At 41.6% G+C, this 16,193-nt stretch overlaps 1 protein-coding gene across 1 annotated transcript in view; it reads left to right on the top strand.

Moving 5' to 3' along the window:
• LOC108049363 overlaps positions 1-16,193 on the top strand; it is a 37,177-nt gene that overhangs the window by 5,929 nt on the left and 15,055 nt on the right. Inside the window, exon 2 of the mRNA XM_017130518.2 lies at positions 14,368-14,885. Within this exon, the coding sequence (XP_016986007.1) occupies positions 14,368-14,885 (518 nt within the window). The remainder of the gene's footprint in view (positions 1-14,367; positions 14,886-16,193) is intronic.

Raw genomic sequence — 16,193 nt, forward strand, 5'->3', positions numbered from 1 at the left:
ACACTCATACACACACACACACATTGGCAGCCACGTTGAATGCAACGGTAACAGAGCCATAAAGCTCACCTGTTACAAATGCAACGTGGGTGTGGGTGTGAGCCCATGACCCATCCCATCGCATCCCTTTACTGAAGCCTGTATCCTTACACTGCGCTGCGGCAGCCATAATAATCAGCACAAAAACTAATGGTCCCATACACACAACACTCGCCGCACACACACTGCCCCCCTGCCCCTTTGCACACACACACCACCATACACACACACACACACATGGGCACATGGCTGCACTTTAAGCGCTGAAAGCACGTAAATTCTACATAATTCAAAGGAGGCGCCGCCTTTTGGCAATGGCAAATGCGAAGACATGGACATGTGTGCCAGCTCACTGAGCCAAAAAAGGATTTCTTTAATATGGAACAGAGCCCGACTTTCAGGAAGGACATCTTTAATGGGGAAAATTATACTGGTAGATGGGGACTAGCTTAACAATCTTTTAAGCAGTGGCAATCTGGAATTGCTGGTTATGTATAAAATACACCATTGATTTCCTTTATAAGGCAAGCTGCGTTGCTATTGTTATTTTAAATTTATTGTAAGTGTTAGCAGGAAATAAAATGAATTAAAAATTGCAGTATTTTATTCATAAATTTAAGATTAATAATAAGATTAAGCACTAAAACTTATTTATTTGTATACCTACTATAGATGTCCTTAAGAATTATTCTCTGTGTGACACATGGGGATGTAAAAAATAGGAGTTTGCCGACCAGGCTGCAACACTCAGACACTTTTTAGTTGCACTTAGCAGCCGGGGCTGTCAGTGATGTGCGGATCCAGAGGCACTCCTCTCCTGATTTTCCAATTTGCAACTTTTCACCTAGCCCTATTATTTTTTTTTCCAGTTTTTTCGTCAGCCAGCAGGCAAGTTTCTTGCACCGATACGCCGAGTCATGGCAGGCTATTAAAGACAGGTCGGAGTCAACTTACCTGGCCACCTTTCCACTGACAGCCCTCGGAAGCCAAAGTGAATGCAAATGGTTTTGTGATTTACCTTTGTTTGGCCCCCTTTTCTTTGGTCTTAACCGCAAAGTTTGACCCGAGTCGCAGACAGGAAAATCCGACCCATCATCGCGTATCGAGAGCGCCTGATTATGATCTAAGGGCCTTTTCCTTTTCCTCGGCTCTTCAAATTTCGACTAACGAGCCGGTTCTGTTCGGTGGCTAAAAAAAAGCGACAAGTGCCTTGCTAACTGAGTGACTCGCTGCCTTTCGCCTTGCGTAATTACAACTTTGGCTTCCAGCACTTCAAGGGCTGGATAAGAGTTGCGAAAAGAAGGCATAGAAAAATATCACTTACACAAAAATAAAAATATCGTTCCTTTATGCTTATCTCATGCTAATTTTATTTACAAGTTACGTCATATATAATTTTTCTATTATAGTTCTTATTATGGATCATTAAATCAAGTTATCAAACATATGAATACTGATAGTTAATATCTAAATATATGTTATGCTTTAAATATTTTGATTTTGTTTTTTATAATTGATTGAAATACAATCGGGATTCAACATATGAATACTGACAGTTAATATCTAAATATATGTTATGCCTTGAATATTTTGATTTTGTTTTAATAATTGATTAAAATACAATGGGGATAGAACCAAAATTCACCCTTGCCAACTTTTAACCAATTTCGTTAAATATTTTTTCTGTGTAGCGAAGTTTTGTAGGGACAGGAAATGTTGTTCCAACAATTAATTTGACTCAAGTGCGCGCTTGATTTCGTTTTGTGTTTTATGTCACTCTTGATGCCTCTCAAGCGGGACAAGCCGAACCCGCTGACACAATTTCATTAACCAACTTTTTTTCGCCAACTCAACCCGGTTTGGTTTTATTCCATTTTATTTCGTTTTATTTCGTTTTATTCTGTTCTGTTCTGCTGTGCGTTGCTCTGTTTTCTGTTTTTGGTCTGGCGCGTGGAGGATAAAGAGAATTTGCCTAACAACTCGCACACACACTGTCAGAAATTGAAACTTTTCAAAAGCAATTGCTTGAATTTCAAGTGAAAACTTTCTTCTTCTTGTTGCGCGACTCTCGTCTCTCGTGCTATTCCTCCTTTTTTTTTTGGCCAAGAAAAGTTGTAACTTTTGCCAGAATTATGCAAGCATACATTGAGATACAGATAGATATGTATACATACATATACTATATATTTTTGGGACTGTGTTTCTAAGTAATTGCGCGTCGAGGCAACTAGAGCAAACTGTCTGCCTTTTAAATGCCAACGAGCGCATTGACGCCAAAGTCCAAAGTCCAAAGCAAAATGGCGTCTCAACTTCCTAGCCGCCATTTTAAACCCAATGCGTAAGACACCGAGTCATCGAGATAGAGTACGGCACGGCATTGAAATTATGCTCGGATGGCAGAGGGATTTCCCGGCGATACGGCCAAAAGAAAGACATATGGGAAATTGTTTCAGTGCAGCTCAGTCGCTTAGCTGATTATGTGCGGATAATCAGACTCGAAAGTTCTGCTCAAAGCAGTAGATCTTTGTCGTTTTGCCATTTTCCTCAGCGACTTTGTTGCGCAACTGCTAAAAGTTGCCAGAAACTTTCGGCTTGTGTATTATTGGACAATTTATATAATTAACCCATATGAATATTTATCTTTTTGCTGGAAACTTTAATTCGCCGAAATTAAATCGAGTCGCGGGCTGGCTGAAAACGAAAAAGGCAATACGCATCCCCATCTCTTCCGGGCCGTAATTCTCAGTCTTCTAAGCCTTCGAGCCGGAGCTTAGCAGCGGAGGCGCGAGTCTTAGGCATAAAGCTGGATTATGGCTTTAAGTGTAATTACCATTTACATGGCTTCCATCCTGCCAGCTGGCGGTATTAACATGCTCCTAAGTCCTTGCCCCAACTCATCGCGCCTCCCTGAAAAACGAAATGCGGAGCGCGATACACGAAACACGAAACACCGTGGCAAATGTTATTAAAAACTTAAACATCAACGGGGCGAATAAAAAAATATGGGGGCGCGTGGGTTGTTAGGTAGCAGCGCCATCAGCCCGGTTTCATGGTCGTAATTAGAAACTTTTTAGTTGGCACAACGCGGAGAGCGCACAAAGTTGGACATGACTTTTGAGGCATTAGCCTAGCGCAGCCATTTTCGCGCCATGATGCGGTAATTAATTTCCCAATCCCGCTCCCCTCCCCTCCCACCACACGGAAAGGGGGCGGATGGGGGTGTGAGCAAATTGCCGGACATTCGGCTGGTTTAGTTGTCAAGGACAACCACGCGATGGGGTCAGCCCGATATGCGAGGGTCAATTGAAAGGACTCGAAAGGGAATTTTAGAACAAAGAAAGCTAAAAGAAAAACAACAAAAATTTTTTTAATGTGTAGGCTATTTTTAACTGTTTAATTAAAATGCCTTTCATTTGTCATTTAATTTATTATATTTTATTAATTATTTCGGTGTTAGAATAGTTAACAAGACTAAGACTAATAAATAAACTAATACTATTTACTTAGTTATTTTTATAAAGGATGACTTTTTTTTAATCCATTGTTATTATATAATTTACCAGATAATCAACAGAATGAAAATAGTAACAAAAAGATTTTGTAATTTATGCCTTCGATCATAAAGTTAATATGTCAAATGCAAATGAATCCTTCAATTGGAAAAGTTTGCAATGGAATAAACTTGTAAAAGCATGGGATCTAAATATCTGTCGTCATTAATCTTTCTTGAAAATAGGTATATCCGCTTTACTTCATTACACATAAAACCACCCTCGGCAATTCGACAACATAATTATTTTTTCGCTAAATTCGAATTCAAATTAAACTTTTGCTCGTATATTTGGAAGACTTTGCGGCTGCGGGTTGAGGTTGCGGTTGGTCTTTGTGGGTTTTCCATTAAATTATAAATTTATGAGCCGCGCAAAGCGGCCTAAAGCCAAATGCCCGAACACACAGCCGAGAAATTGGGTTGGTGGGGGTGGAAAAACGAGCTATCCATGTATGAGTCCTACTTAATTACCGTGATAATTTACACTTTCACTGGAATTGCGGCCTTAACCCTTGTTTGCCACCCCTCAGGCGTAAAAGTGAGTGTGCTTCACATAAATTAAAGTTTAAAGCTCAGTAAGTTATGTTACATGAGTTGCTGAAGGAGGCGTGGTTCTTACAGTGGTCATCCGATAACTACAACTTACTTTTTGTGTTTTATAGAGATATTTTTCAAACTCATCTATATACAATAAATATGTTTTAAACGAAAAGTAATTTCAATATGAGTTACACTAACAAACATATAACATTTAGTTTATATTTATACTTGCATATATTATTTTTAATAGTTTTGGAATCCATAATTCAAAGATTTCAATTACTAATCACTCATTTTAAGTGACTACAACTTCCTGTTACTGAATCACGACTGTATTTGCATAAATTTGTATGTTTAAGTTTGTCGTTGCGTAACAATTTGGATTACAGTTGAAGTAGTTGACAGTTTTTGGAGGCGGCTGGCCAAAAGGGAAGTCAGAGACAAGAGGATGAAGCGACAGGCTAATTTATGAAAATTGCCCTCGAAATTATTGGCAATGAACATTTGCGAGTGCGTGGGCGTTCAGTGGTTCAGTGGTTCAGTGGCTCAGTGGCTGGGTAATTCGGTGGCTCAGTGACGCAACTTTGGAGCGACTCCTGCGAGATCTGTGATTATGGACTGGAACGTATTGAGACTTGTTAGCCACGGCCACACCCCCTTTCGCCCCCTCGGAAAAAGTATGCAAATATTTGTGTGCTCCGGCGAAAGTCGATGCGAAAGTGCCTGGGCCACAAGTATAATTTATGACCGGGCTGCTTAAATTTCACTCGAGTGACGCACCAACAACATCGGAATTATGAGCACACAACGCCGGAGATAACATTTCGCCGGCTGCCAGCTAAGCAAAAATTAAGAAACAACACAAGATGGTGAAGGGCAGAGGGGTTGGGGCATATTGACTAGGATGTGGTTGCCATTGTTGCCTTTAATCTTTGGGGCACAATTTACGCGATTCCGCCACCGCACAAGACCGAACTCAGCAAGAGCCACATTTGAACCAGCTCAAGGACAAATGATAACGCTTAACACAGAGCCGCCAGCGACTGCCTAATGATACTGTTACAAGGGGCTGCTGAGAGTTTCCACCCCCTACTCCCCCAAAAAAAAGATTCCAAAAAGGAGGTGGGATCGAGAACAAGAACCAGAAAAAGATACAGAACAAGGAGCAGGGCAAGTATGATGATGACAGCAAGACTGTGACTGGGACAACAAATTCTGTCATTAGATACTGTGTAACCGAGTATCCAGCGAGATACCAACAACACCCCAAACAGGGATAAAAGGCTAGTTCCTCAGACCGCAACTCTGAATCCCCTTACAATTTATTTATATAAAATAAAATAAAAGTATCTTAACCAAAAAAGGTGTGTTAGTATTCGAAATATTGTAGCATTACCGTTTCCAATAGATTTGCATATTTGATCTAAAAATAAATGCTTATGCCGTGAAGTCTCCCACGCATTTTTAATATTTCCAATCCAAATAAATGAATACCTTGTAATTTGGCAAGGCAAACACCTTACCAAAATCACAATACCCACAACAAGGGCATGGAAATCCCGCTCATTTGCCCTGCTTTGCATTTATTCAGTTGACTTTGCTTTAACAATGAGCTCGGAGTCAGATTCTGGTGCTACATGCTGCATAGATTGAATATTTCCTGCTGCTGCCGCAGATTTGCCGGCATGCCGAAAGGCAGCACCAGAACCAGAATCAGAACCAGAGTCAGGGGCAGCATGTGGAAATGTTTTGCCGCTCATAAATTTATGCCACGCGGCCAAGGCAGCAATACAGCAGCAACAAAAAATGTTTTCTCTTGTTGAAATGTTGTCGTACATGGCCGGCGGGTGGGGGGTGGGTTTTCGAGAGGGGGAAAGGCTGCCACGCAAATAGAATTTCTGAGAAGTAAATCTTAAAATGAAATTAATTTTCTCAATTTTCCAAGCTGCAGCTTCGCTGTCTCCGGGGTCTTCGGACTACAAACTTCAGAGTACGGGCATTTGCATAGAAGGCGTTGGGGGCGTGGCCGTAAACAGGAAAGTGGAAAAGTTTCTGGCCCAAGTGGGTTAAGACCCTCGGCGATTCGCAGACGTTGTCCTTGGCCTACAAAAAATATCAGACATTTTCCACAGATAGAAGTGCCCTTTCCCCTTCCCTGAAATTAGCCAAAATCGATTGATTGATTAGCCGCGTTTTCATTATTAATGCATGACTGAATAATAATAAATACACGTTCATTATAAATTAGAAGTCATTATGCAGCCATGAGATTTATGACAGGATAAAGTAAAATTCCCATAAATTCCCACAATCCATTGATTTGATAATTAAGCTGTCGTAAGTGCATTCAATCCGAGTGACTGCAATCAGGTGAGAGCCAACAAAGTCCGCCCAGGTGCACACAGCATGCGGCAGCAAAACAAATTAAATAAGTCGCCACCGAGTTGGTAAGAGCAGCCAACAATGGACGCTGGCCGAGCAAACTTTACCCTCGGAAAATGAAATGTTTTCCTCATGAGATTGTGTTGTTGTGGCATTCTGAACAATTGCCAATAGATTGCGACTCACCAAGAGCCACACGGTGGAAAAACTTGGCCAACGAAGTTTTAAATTGCTAAATTGTTAAATTTATGTCAGTGCTGTACAAGGTATCTTTTACTTAATATTATTTTTTTATATTTATTTTTTTCGATCATTATAACTAAATACTTCATCCCTTAAAATATGTAACAAGGGTTCTTTATATTTTTTTATATATAACCTATTTTGTTTTAATACATACTAAAAACCGAGTTCCAAATTAACCACTTCATTATTCTCCCAGTCTCTGAAGGATAAGTTTATGTTCATGTTTTAAACTAAAATTGTTCACTTAATAAAACCTGTGTACATTATTTTGATGTTATTTTTGTCGGTGCACTTTTCTTGAATGGTAGCTTAACAGGGGTATTTCCATCAACATTTCATGTGTGCAACCAATGAAAGTTTCGTCTCAAGCTGAAATGATTGCAGCAGCAACTTCCGCACTCAACTGCAATTAGTTTATGGGGCACGAACTGGCAGAATTTCAACTTTAAGTCTCAATCCTAGAGCACCTGTCAGTTGGTTGCCAGTCGACTGTTTTTAATGGTCGGAAATCATGCAAAGTGCAAGTCGCCTGCTGCTGAATTAAAGTCAATTTGTTTAAATAATAGCTGAAAAGTACATATAAACACTCCAATACACGCACAACAAGCTGCAGAAGTCGAAACTTTGAGCTGGAGCTCAGTAAACTCGCATTACGTATACGCAGTGTGTGTCAGTGCGGTAAACTTTCCGGCCACTGCAGCTGTTATTTGAGTAATTCAAGTGCACACACACGCAGCTACGGACAGGTTTTAAGTTGCCAAAAGACGTTTTGTGTGCTAACCAGATGTATCAGTGAATTATTTGGAAATTTCGCATCCCTGTGGATTTGCATGTTCTCGGAACAGATTAGATTTCCATTAGCAGTAACAATTTAATCGAGCGTGTATTATGCAACAAGCAAACACACGAAATACATAGTTTTCCATTGAGTGCACTTGAATTTGTTGAGGTCGGAAGTGAGTTGGTTGTCTGAATGGAATGGAAACTTTGAAATATGCCCCAAACAATTATGGTCCAGTGTGAATCAATGGACTCAACACTGGGAACCAACACTTCAAACGATTGCCAAAGCAATCGAACCGCAGGATTCAATTTGCGGCAGAGAGCATGTTTAATTGCCACAAAGTGAGCTCTGCAGCTCCGAAATCAGAGGGAGCCCACCTGATGGCATTATGGCCACAAGCAAATCAAGCAAATATTTTAAATTCGATATATCCTTTATGTCTTCGTGCGGACATCCTTTCAGGGCCCTAAGCCCGTTTTCTATTTGGGCTTAGTGGGAAATGTCAGCGGCATAAAATGGATAAGGGACAAATGTGACAGCTCACAGAAAAACATTCGGAGGCGAAAAATGTAAAGGAGCAACATAAAAGGCGGTGCCCAGATTTGCCCAATCTCGGCAAAGTCAACGCCAGTGTCAACGCGGCGGATGGGTGATGCGGGGCATTCCAAAGGGACCTTCGGGATACACGCTTGTGCGGCTTTACACTTGCTGGCAGCGGACATTTCCCAGGAATCGATCAATGGCATTCGCTTAGCCGCCTGGGCGCAAATAAATTGAACTTAAATAGACGACGTCAAGGGCATTAAATGTGACGTCGCTGTCGAGTTAAGTGCCGAAGGTGGCGGGATCTGGATGGAAAGGCGGTTACCTCGATGACGAGGCCCGCTCTCGGGCTTACAGGATAGCACTGGCACTGACGAGTGTCCTTAATGCACAATTGAGTATTGGATGAAAATTGAGAGACTAGATATTTTAAGTTTACTATGTATCTTTGTGGAGTTTTACAGCTAAAGAATAAAATAAATTTTTTTACATATTTTAATATTATGATTAAAACTCTGCTCAATTAAATAAAATTCAATTTTTTATACCAAGTTAAAATTGCTATATCTAAAGCGAACCAATTAGGTAACGGAAAATCATTTAAAGAGGACTTAATTTAGGCCCCCAAAAGTATGCTATGAAATGTTTCACTTCTAGTTTCACAGTGTCACAAATCTTAGCACACTTTTAAGCGCATTTATGGGCACTTCGAATCACCTTGCAACCTTTCCCCTGATCCTATTTTCTATGGAAGTGCTCTGAAATCTTAGTGTGACCTAAATGTGCCAGCCAAACAGGCCATAAAATCCCTTCAGATTTTTTATTTTCACAGTTTCTTTGAGCTTGCTTCCTGAAAAACTCTGGCTACCTCATGTGCATACAACATCCCTTGCCAATTTTCAGTGTAGAGGGTAGCTAAGCTCAATTCCGATTTTGATTACACTCGGTTCTGTTCTTTTCTGTCCCTTGTAGTGCCACCAAATTTGCCACATCCGGCGCAGGCAGCAGTTTATATTTCGACTCCGAGTTTCAGGCGCCGTCGGTCGCTTTGTGGAAGCTGTCAAGTGTGTCTGGTCGCCCGAAATAAGTGGACTGCCAAAAAGTTGCCTTCTTTCGGCCATGTCCTTCATGTCCTTCGTCTCCGTCAACTGCTTTGTCTCCGCTTTCGGCGCTGGTGTTGGGTCCTTTGCTTTATTTTTCGTTTAATAATATTTTCACTTTGATGCCACTTCGGTCAGCCGGCCAAAACGCCTGGGGTGCGAGTGGTTTTCTGTTTATGCCCCCGCATTACGGAAGTTGACAATTTAATTTTATGTACTCGCCACATTCCCGCCGCCGCCAGATACTAAACATTTATTGGAGGGCCAAAGGTTCGACTATTCAAAGTGCCCACCCAGCCGTGGATTCTTGGCTTAAAAGCTAACCGCATTCCCATTCTAATTCGCACGTGCTTGCAATTGGGCAAATCCCCCTAATGTCGGCCCCTCTTCAACATATAAATCTTCATTATGCACAAAAACATTCCCCGGCACTCCGCACTTAACTTATGCTCTTTTGTATAAATTCTTCCTCGTTTGCCGCCTTTCCGTTTGATTTCACTTGGCTTTGGATCTGGGATTTGGCAGATACTCATACAAAAGCCGCCGAGGCGAATTGGTACCTTATTTATTTTGCTGTCATAATTTATGAATCCGTTGTGCGTGTATACACATTTAGCAGGCAGATGTGCCATTATTTATTGGGGCATGAAGGGCGGCTAAATATAGATACTTTGAGGGATTCATCAGTGCCTGACAACAGGAGCCCTCCTCAAAATCCCAAAACTCTGCAAATAGGCCCCATCTAGCAGCAACTATTTAAAACTTGGCAGTTTATGGGGTGAGTCGGAGCATATTGCGCCACAAAGAAAACCCCAACTTGAGCACTTAGACACGAATTGAAATAAAATAAATAAAATTAGAATGTCGGGGACTGGAGACTCCCCCAAAATGGCTGCTTCATTCCCTATTTCTTCGCTTGCCATCTGCCATTCCCTTTTCGCTTTGCGCTTTTCGGCCAGATAGAAAGCCAATTTTATGACTCAACTTAAATAGGCACTTTACTTTTGCTCTTAATGCCTTTTTACGAGAGTCTCGCGCTCTGCGTTAGTGCTCCTTCGTCCTGGATCCGCGACATTAATGATTGCCACGCCCCTGTCGGGGGCTTTATTCGAAAATAAATGGGGGGGAATAGTCGGCGGCAAGTGTGTGGCGCACTTATCTGATTTTACACTTGCGACCATCAAAATTATGACAGTCGCAAAGTGAATCGTTTGGCCGAAACGATCAACTTTGGCCAGAAGTTGCAAAGTTACAAAGCAGGCATGCGTGGGCCATTTTCCAGAATTTCAATTAAATGGCTGCGCGAGAGGGGTTGGGGGGGAAAAGTTTCGGGGAACAGGGCAATCTTTTGCAGCCCCGGGCTTGAGGTCAGGGGCCAGTTGACGCATTTACACACAAATTACCGCCAAGTGTCAAATGCAAACATTTCGACAGTGGCAACAAACAATATTTGCCATAAAAACAGAAAGCGCCGAGCCATCCGCAAACGGAAAAGTTTTGTAATGAAGCAGGAGCCGAAACTTCCTTGCCTCGCCAAAGTTGGAGTTTACTTTAAAATGTTCACAAAAATATTGAAGCTGGCCTTGGCTGCAAGCTTCTAATTGTTAAATTTCCGAGCCTGGCCATATATTTAATTAAAACTTTTCCATCCGCTGGCTGCAAGCGTCGATGCTTTATGGTCAATTGTCCCCGTGCACTCGATGGCCATAAAAAGTTGGCCCGCATTTGTGTCAATTGTTGTAAATAACTGCCACCGCAAATTTAGTTAGATCCAAATGGAATAAATTATGCTGCAGAGTGGGGACCATCGGAAATGTATTCTCCATTTATTTGTGTTTTAATTAGAGAAATTTATGCACACAATGTACGTACATTAAATATGAAATCAAATGAAATTAATGAGTCCTACACAGGATGTTGCCAGCCCGCACAATTATCATAATGATATTTGCAAATGTTTTTAGCAGCCTTTAATTTAATTGATGACAACGCAGAGACATTGAAACGATTAAAAAACGCATTTGCAATCACAAGGTCGATTTGCCATTCGGGCTGCTTTTAAATTAAATTTAAAACCAATGCAGGAAATTTTAGAAATTCTAAAGAGTTGGTGCGAAATAAATATTTCATTAAATTTAAATCCATAGCCAAATTCCTTAATAAAATAAAATACCTTTGGTAGATATTTCAAAAAGTGGGATTATAAAATTTGAAATGCTTGCTATTAAGCATTTGGACGACATTCCAATTATTTTTGTTTTTTTGTTTTAAGGATTTCTTCTGAACTCAGAATCAACTAAACACCATTTAAATGTATACTTTTTGCTGCTGCAAATGGATTTTATTTTCTTATAGTTTTCAAAGTTTTTAACGCACTTTGTCCTTGGATTTCTTAACCCTATCAATTGTGATTTAAAATTCACTTGTGAAATTTGGATCTCGTTCATTTGGCATCACGCATACGCCGTGTGTGCGCAAGGAAACTTAATTAATGTCAAGTCATGATGTCACAAGCAGCATAAATATTCCGGCACTGCCACAGTGGGGCGTCGACACGAGCACATGAGAAATCATTGATATTAGTTGAGCAGCGGGGTTGCAGGATGGTCTTATAGGGGCTAAGGGGGCTAAGGGGGGCTGAGGGGGCGGGAATCACACAACTTGCAGCGAACTTTTGATTAAAATGTCGTAGCAAACATTGAAAGCCAGAAGCGGGGAAAGTGGGGAAAGCGGCGCATGAAACTTTAGCGAGCGCACACACAAATTGTGAATGTTTCGCAAAACGAAAAGTTGCCAAATCCCACCAAAAATGTTGTTCTATCTGTATGGCTCTGGTGCAACATGTTTGCGGTTCCAGGGTTTGGGTTTTCAGCTTGGGTTTGGTATTGGTATTCGGATTCGGATTGGGCTTGGGTTTTGGGGCAGCGAATCTCTTTGCTGTTGACAATGCGCAGCTAGCAGCGGTTGCACAATGCGGAGCGATTGTAAATCCAAAGCGCAACCGCCGGAAACAAGAAAAATACGAACAGCCAACCGGATGCAGGGCAACAACTCGCCGTAAAAATTCAATTACAAAGTCGCACAAGCCATCGAAAGAATGCAAATTTACACGGCAGAAAGTGGGGCAAAGTCGGCAGTCGACCACCGCAGCAGCACCAACAACTGGCAACTAGTTCAGAAGCTGTTTTGCGGTCCGCCGGCGACCATTACGATTACGTTTACGTATGTAGTAGATGGAGGGCGGAAAACTGGGAAACTGCGAGGAAAAGCTGCATGTCGCAAGGAGTCAGTCACGTGCGAACGTGACGAAAATGCCACGATTCAGTTTTGGGCGAGTCGTGCGTGCCAATGAGCAGCAGCAGCAGCAACAGCAACAGCAACAGAGACAGCAGCAGCAACATGAAAGACAGCAGCAGCAACAGTCGCAGCAGCAACAACAGGAGCAGCAGCGATAGCAATCGCACTGTCCCGAGCTGGTTATTTGTTTGTTTTGTGCGTGCAGGACGAAAAGTCCTGACAGTTAATGCACTCAGAGAAATTACTACCAGAAAAAAAATTTGGGTACATATGTAGAGTCAAAAATGTATATAATAAAAGTTATTAAAGTACTTGCTTTAATAGAATTTATATGCATATGTATGTAAGTCCAAGTCTGTTAGAAAAGTTTTGAGATGTAGTTACTTTATTCTATTATAAAACATTCTACAGATACATTTTAAATGCCAATAATTTCTTTTGTTAATAAAGCGTTGTTTTTAGGGGCAATTCATAGCGTTGTTCTCAGTGTATCAGCTCCTGGGAATCTTCTTCGCATTCATAAGGCTGGGGTCACAACAATAGAAAAACCGCAAAGTGCAAAATGCGAACTGCGAAAGCTGGCTGACCTGCAGGATCAGGAATTCTGCTGTTGTGCGGCTGCAGTTGCAAATTGCTGTGGCAACACACTCTAGCACCTCAATTCGAGGAGCAATCGAGCGAATTCTAAGGTGTCAATCAGAAGAAGCTGCATTGATTGACTCGATTGTTCGCATGTGTCACAGCTGGGTAAATTGATTTTCAAACCTCTGTGGAGTGGACTTAAGGAACATTCCTTTTTGGCCCAGAGAGTGAGAGATTCCATTGAAATGCCTTTCACTATTTCGATTAATGGCATATCTGGCGTCTTAGCAACGTGCTAATTAAGTGGCAACTCTAGTGCAAACGAGCCTCAGGCGAATTCCATAACTAATTAATTTTGCATTATTCAATGCACTCAATGTAGGCGCCTTGGCCACTCGGTCGGTCTGTAAATTCAATCAACGTCATGCCAAACACAATAAATTTCCGATGATTGGCATAAAATATTTACGGTGTGAACCCTGGACAATGACAAACAGGTCTCCACGGACACTGGGCCTGGCCAAATGAAAACCAAACATCAAAATTTTCACCAGCATTTGTGGCCAAGAAATCAAAATCAAAAACGAGCCAAATGCATTGGCATAATTGAATTTACAGCCTGGCAAATTCAGCCTAATTGCCGCTGCTAAACAAGACCCAAGCATGTTTGCCAAAAGCAATTATATTTAATTGTGAAATATTATTCTGTTGCACCAACGAATTTTACACAAATTACGCAGCTCGAATAAAACCAAACCGAAATGGGTAATATGTACTGTGGTCGCTGTTTTGCGGGTGTATCTCCGGGTGTTTCAGATGTGGTTGTGTCAGTGGGCACAGAACGATGACTAAATAAAAGGAAAAGGAAATCCATGATGATACATACAGAGCACCTGGGGTGTAGACTTAAATCATTGCGATATCTTTACATTTTAGAAATGTTTGTATGGTTTATTTTAATTCAAATGGAGAGCTAAACATTTTTTTTATAAAATTACCCATTTCATTACCTTGATTTTTTTTCTTGAAGGCCTGCCGGAATTTGTTTGGGCAATCAAACTCCACAAAAGCTTGACAAAGTCGGGGGCTTAATTAGTTCTGTCACTTTATGCAGATTCGCTGGGGCCCAGCTAATGAAAATCCGTTGTAAAATATTACGTATACGCACGCGCTTGGTGCTCATTCAAATTAATTGACTTCACGCTGTTATTGTTTATCCGACAAACTGTTGCGGCGCCAGCGGACAGCGCATATATTAACACATTTTAAAATGTCACTCCATCTTTTTCCTCTGCCCCTTACAGACCACACGGCATCGGCGGAGGAGGGAGCCGGAGGAAAATCGGAGGCCTCCACCATGGCGACGCCGTCGTCAGTGAGGCATATAAATCAAAATTTAATTATGTCACAGGCGAAGGAGGGCGAGCCGGTGCCCGTGCCACTGCCGTACGCCCAAAGTGCCGCATCCGGAGGCGGAGGCGGGGGCGGGGGCAGCAGCATCACCAGCTTCGACTCGACCAACGTGATCGATGGCCAGGGCCAGGGCCAGCCCACGCCTACTCACCTGCAGGAGCCGCCGCTCCAGACGCACTCCCACTCCCGGATCCAGGCCAAAGATACGGCCGGGCCCTATCCCATCCCGATCCATCGGCCGGAGCCCGCGGAGAACCACCTGGAGGCCACCAACGGCATCGAGGGCGGCGTGGAGACCCTCTTCGGCACGCCCATGTACTTCGGCACCGAGAACTCGACGGTGGTCACCACCCAGATCGGGGCCACCGCCCACGTTCCCTGCACCGTCCACCACATCGGCGAGGGGGTGGTGAGTACGCCCGCCTGTTTTAATATTTTATTAAAAGCGAATCCATCAATGCTGCTTTGTTTGACTTCGGCCACGATGATGATGACTTTTGTGCCAGTTTCCTTTGTCACCGAGAGCCAGACTGACTTTCTCCGTATTGAAACGGAAAAGCATTGGGTGTTAATTGATGGGAGTCGCATCGATCCATGCCTTATTTTATTTGGCTTTTCTCCAGATTACTTTTATTTTTCTTTAGACTAGATGGTTATGCGAAGAAGTTTAAAACAGCAATTTAAAGCAGTGGTCATGGATTTCAGCAGAAACAGAAAACACAGATCTTATGAAAAGTTGCTTGGAAAAAAAGTGATAAAAAACTAATTAGAAAGTGGAATGATTGTGTTTGCATTCTCTAAAAATCTGTGTTTTTACTTTGGTTTTTATTTTTGTGTCGATTTTTTGGTCCTTTTTATGAGCTAACCCCTTTTCAAAAAATGGCTTTTCAGAAAACTGGCCAAAACTTGCACTTCTGCCCATAACTTTTCTTACAGACATCCGATTTCAAAGTGGCATATTTGTAAATAATCCTGGTTTAATTCTCTAAAAACCTGCGTTTTCAGTTTGTTTTGTATTTTGGGGTCGATTTTCCGTCATTTTAATGACGGAATTCCAATTTTTCGAATAATGGCTTTGCTGAAAAGTGCCAAAAAACTGCCTTTCTAAGTTCATAACTTTTCTTACAGACAACCGATTATAAAGTGGCATATCTCAAAATGATTGTGTTGTGCAGCACAATAAATTCCAGGTTGATTTGGTAAAATTTATTATTTGAGCAATTTTTGCATTTTTTAAAAGGGGTAACACTTGATTTTTTGCGAAAATTGGGCAAAAATAAATTTATTTAGCTGAGAACACCATTGGATTGGAAATTTTGTAACAAATTCAACGAGGTATGACATTCCAAGATCTGACCATTATTTTCAGGGGTTTTGATCAAAAAACCGAAAATTGAGGTGCATTTTTCCCTATTTTGGCAATTAAACAAACAAAACATGTATTTAAAAATAAATTTTTTGTTGTAACTTTGCTGGTTAGCGCAGAAAACTGAAATTAGTTTTCCACTAATTTTTATTTTCGTGCGGTGTTGCAACCCGATAAGCCGATAACCGATTGTTCGTCAAATTGGACCGGCCAAACTAAATTTTTCGCATGTAAAATGGGCATCTTCCCATTTTAAAGTACTAAGCGAACATAAATGCACAGCAAGTAGCCAGCGCTCTAAACAAGTGTTGTGCGATCAGCTGTTTTTTCTATGATGGCCGCTACACAACC

The sequence above is a fragment of the Drosophila rhopaloa genome, unplaced genomic scaffold, assembly GCF_018152115.1.
Source record: "Drosophila rhopaloa isolate 14029-0021.01 unplaced genomic scaffold, ASM1815211v1 contig_115, whole genome shotgun sequence".
In the NCBI taxonomy this organism is placed as follows: Eukaryota; Metazoa; Arthropoda; class Insecta; order Diptera; family Drosophilidae; genus Drosophila; species Drosophila rhopaloa.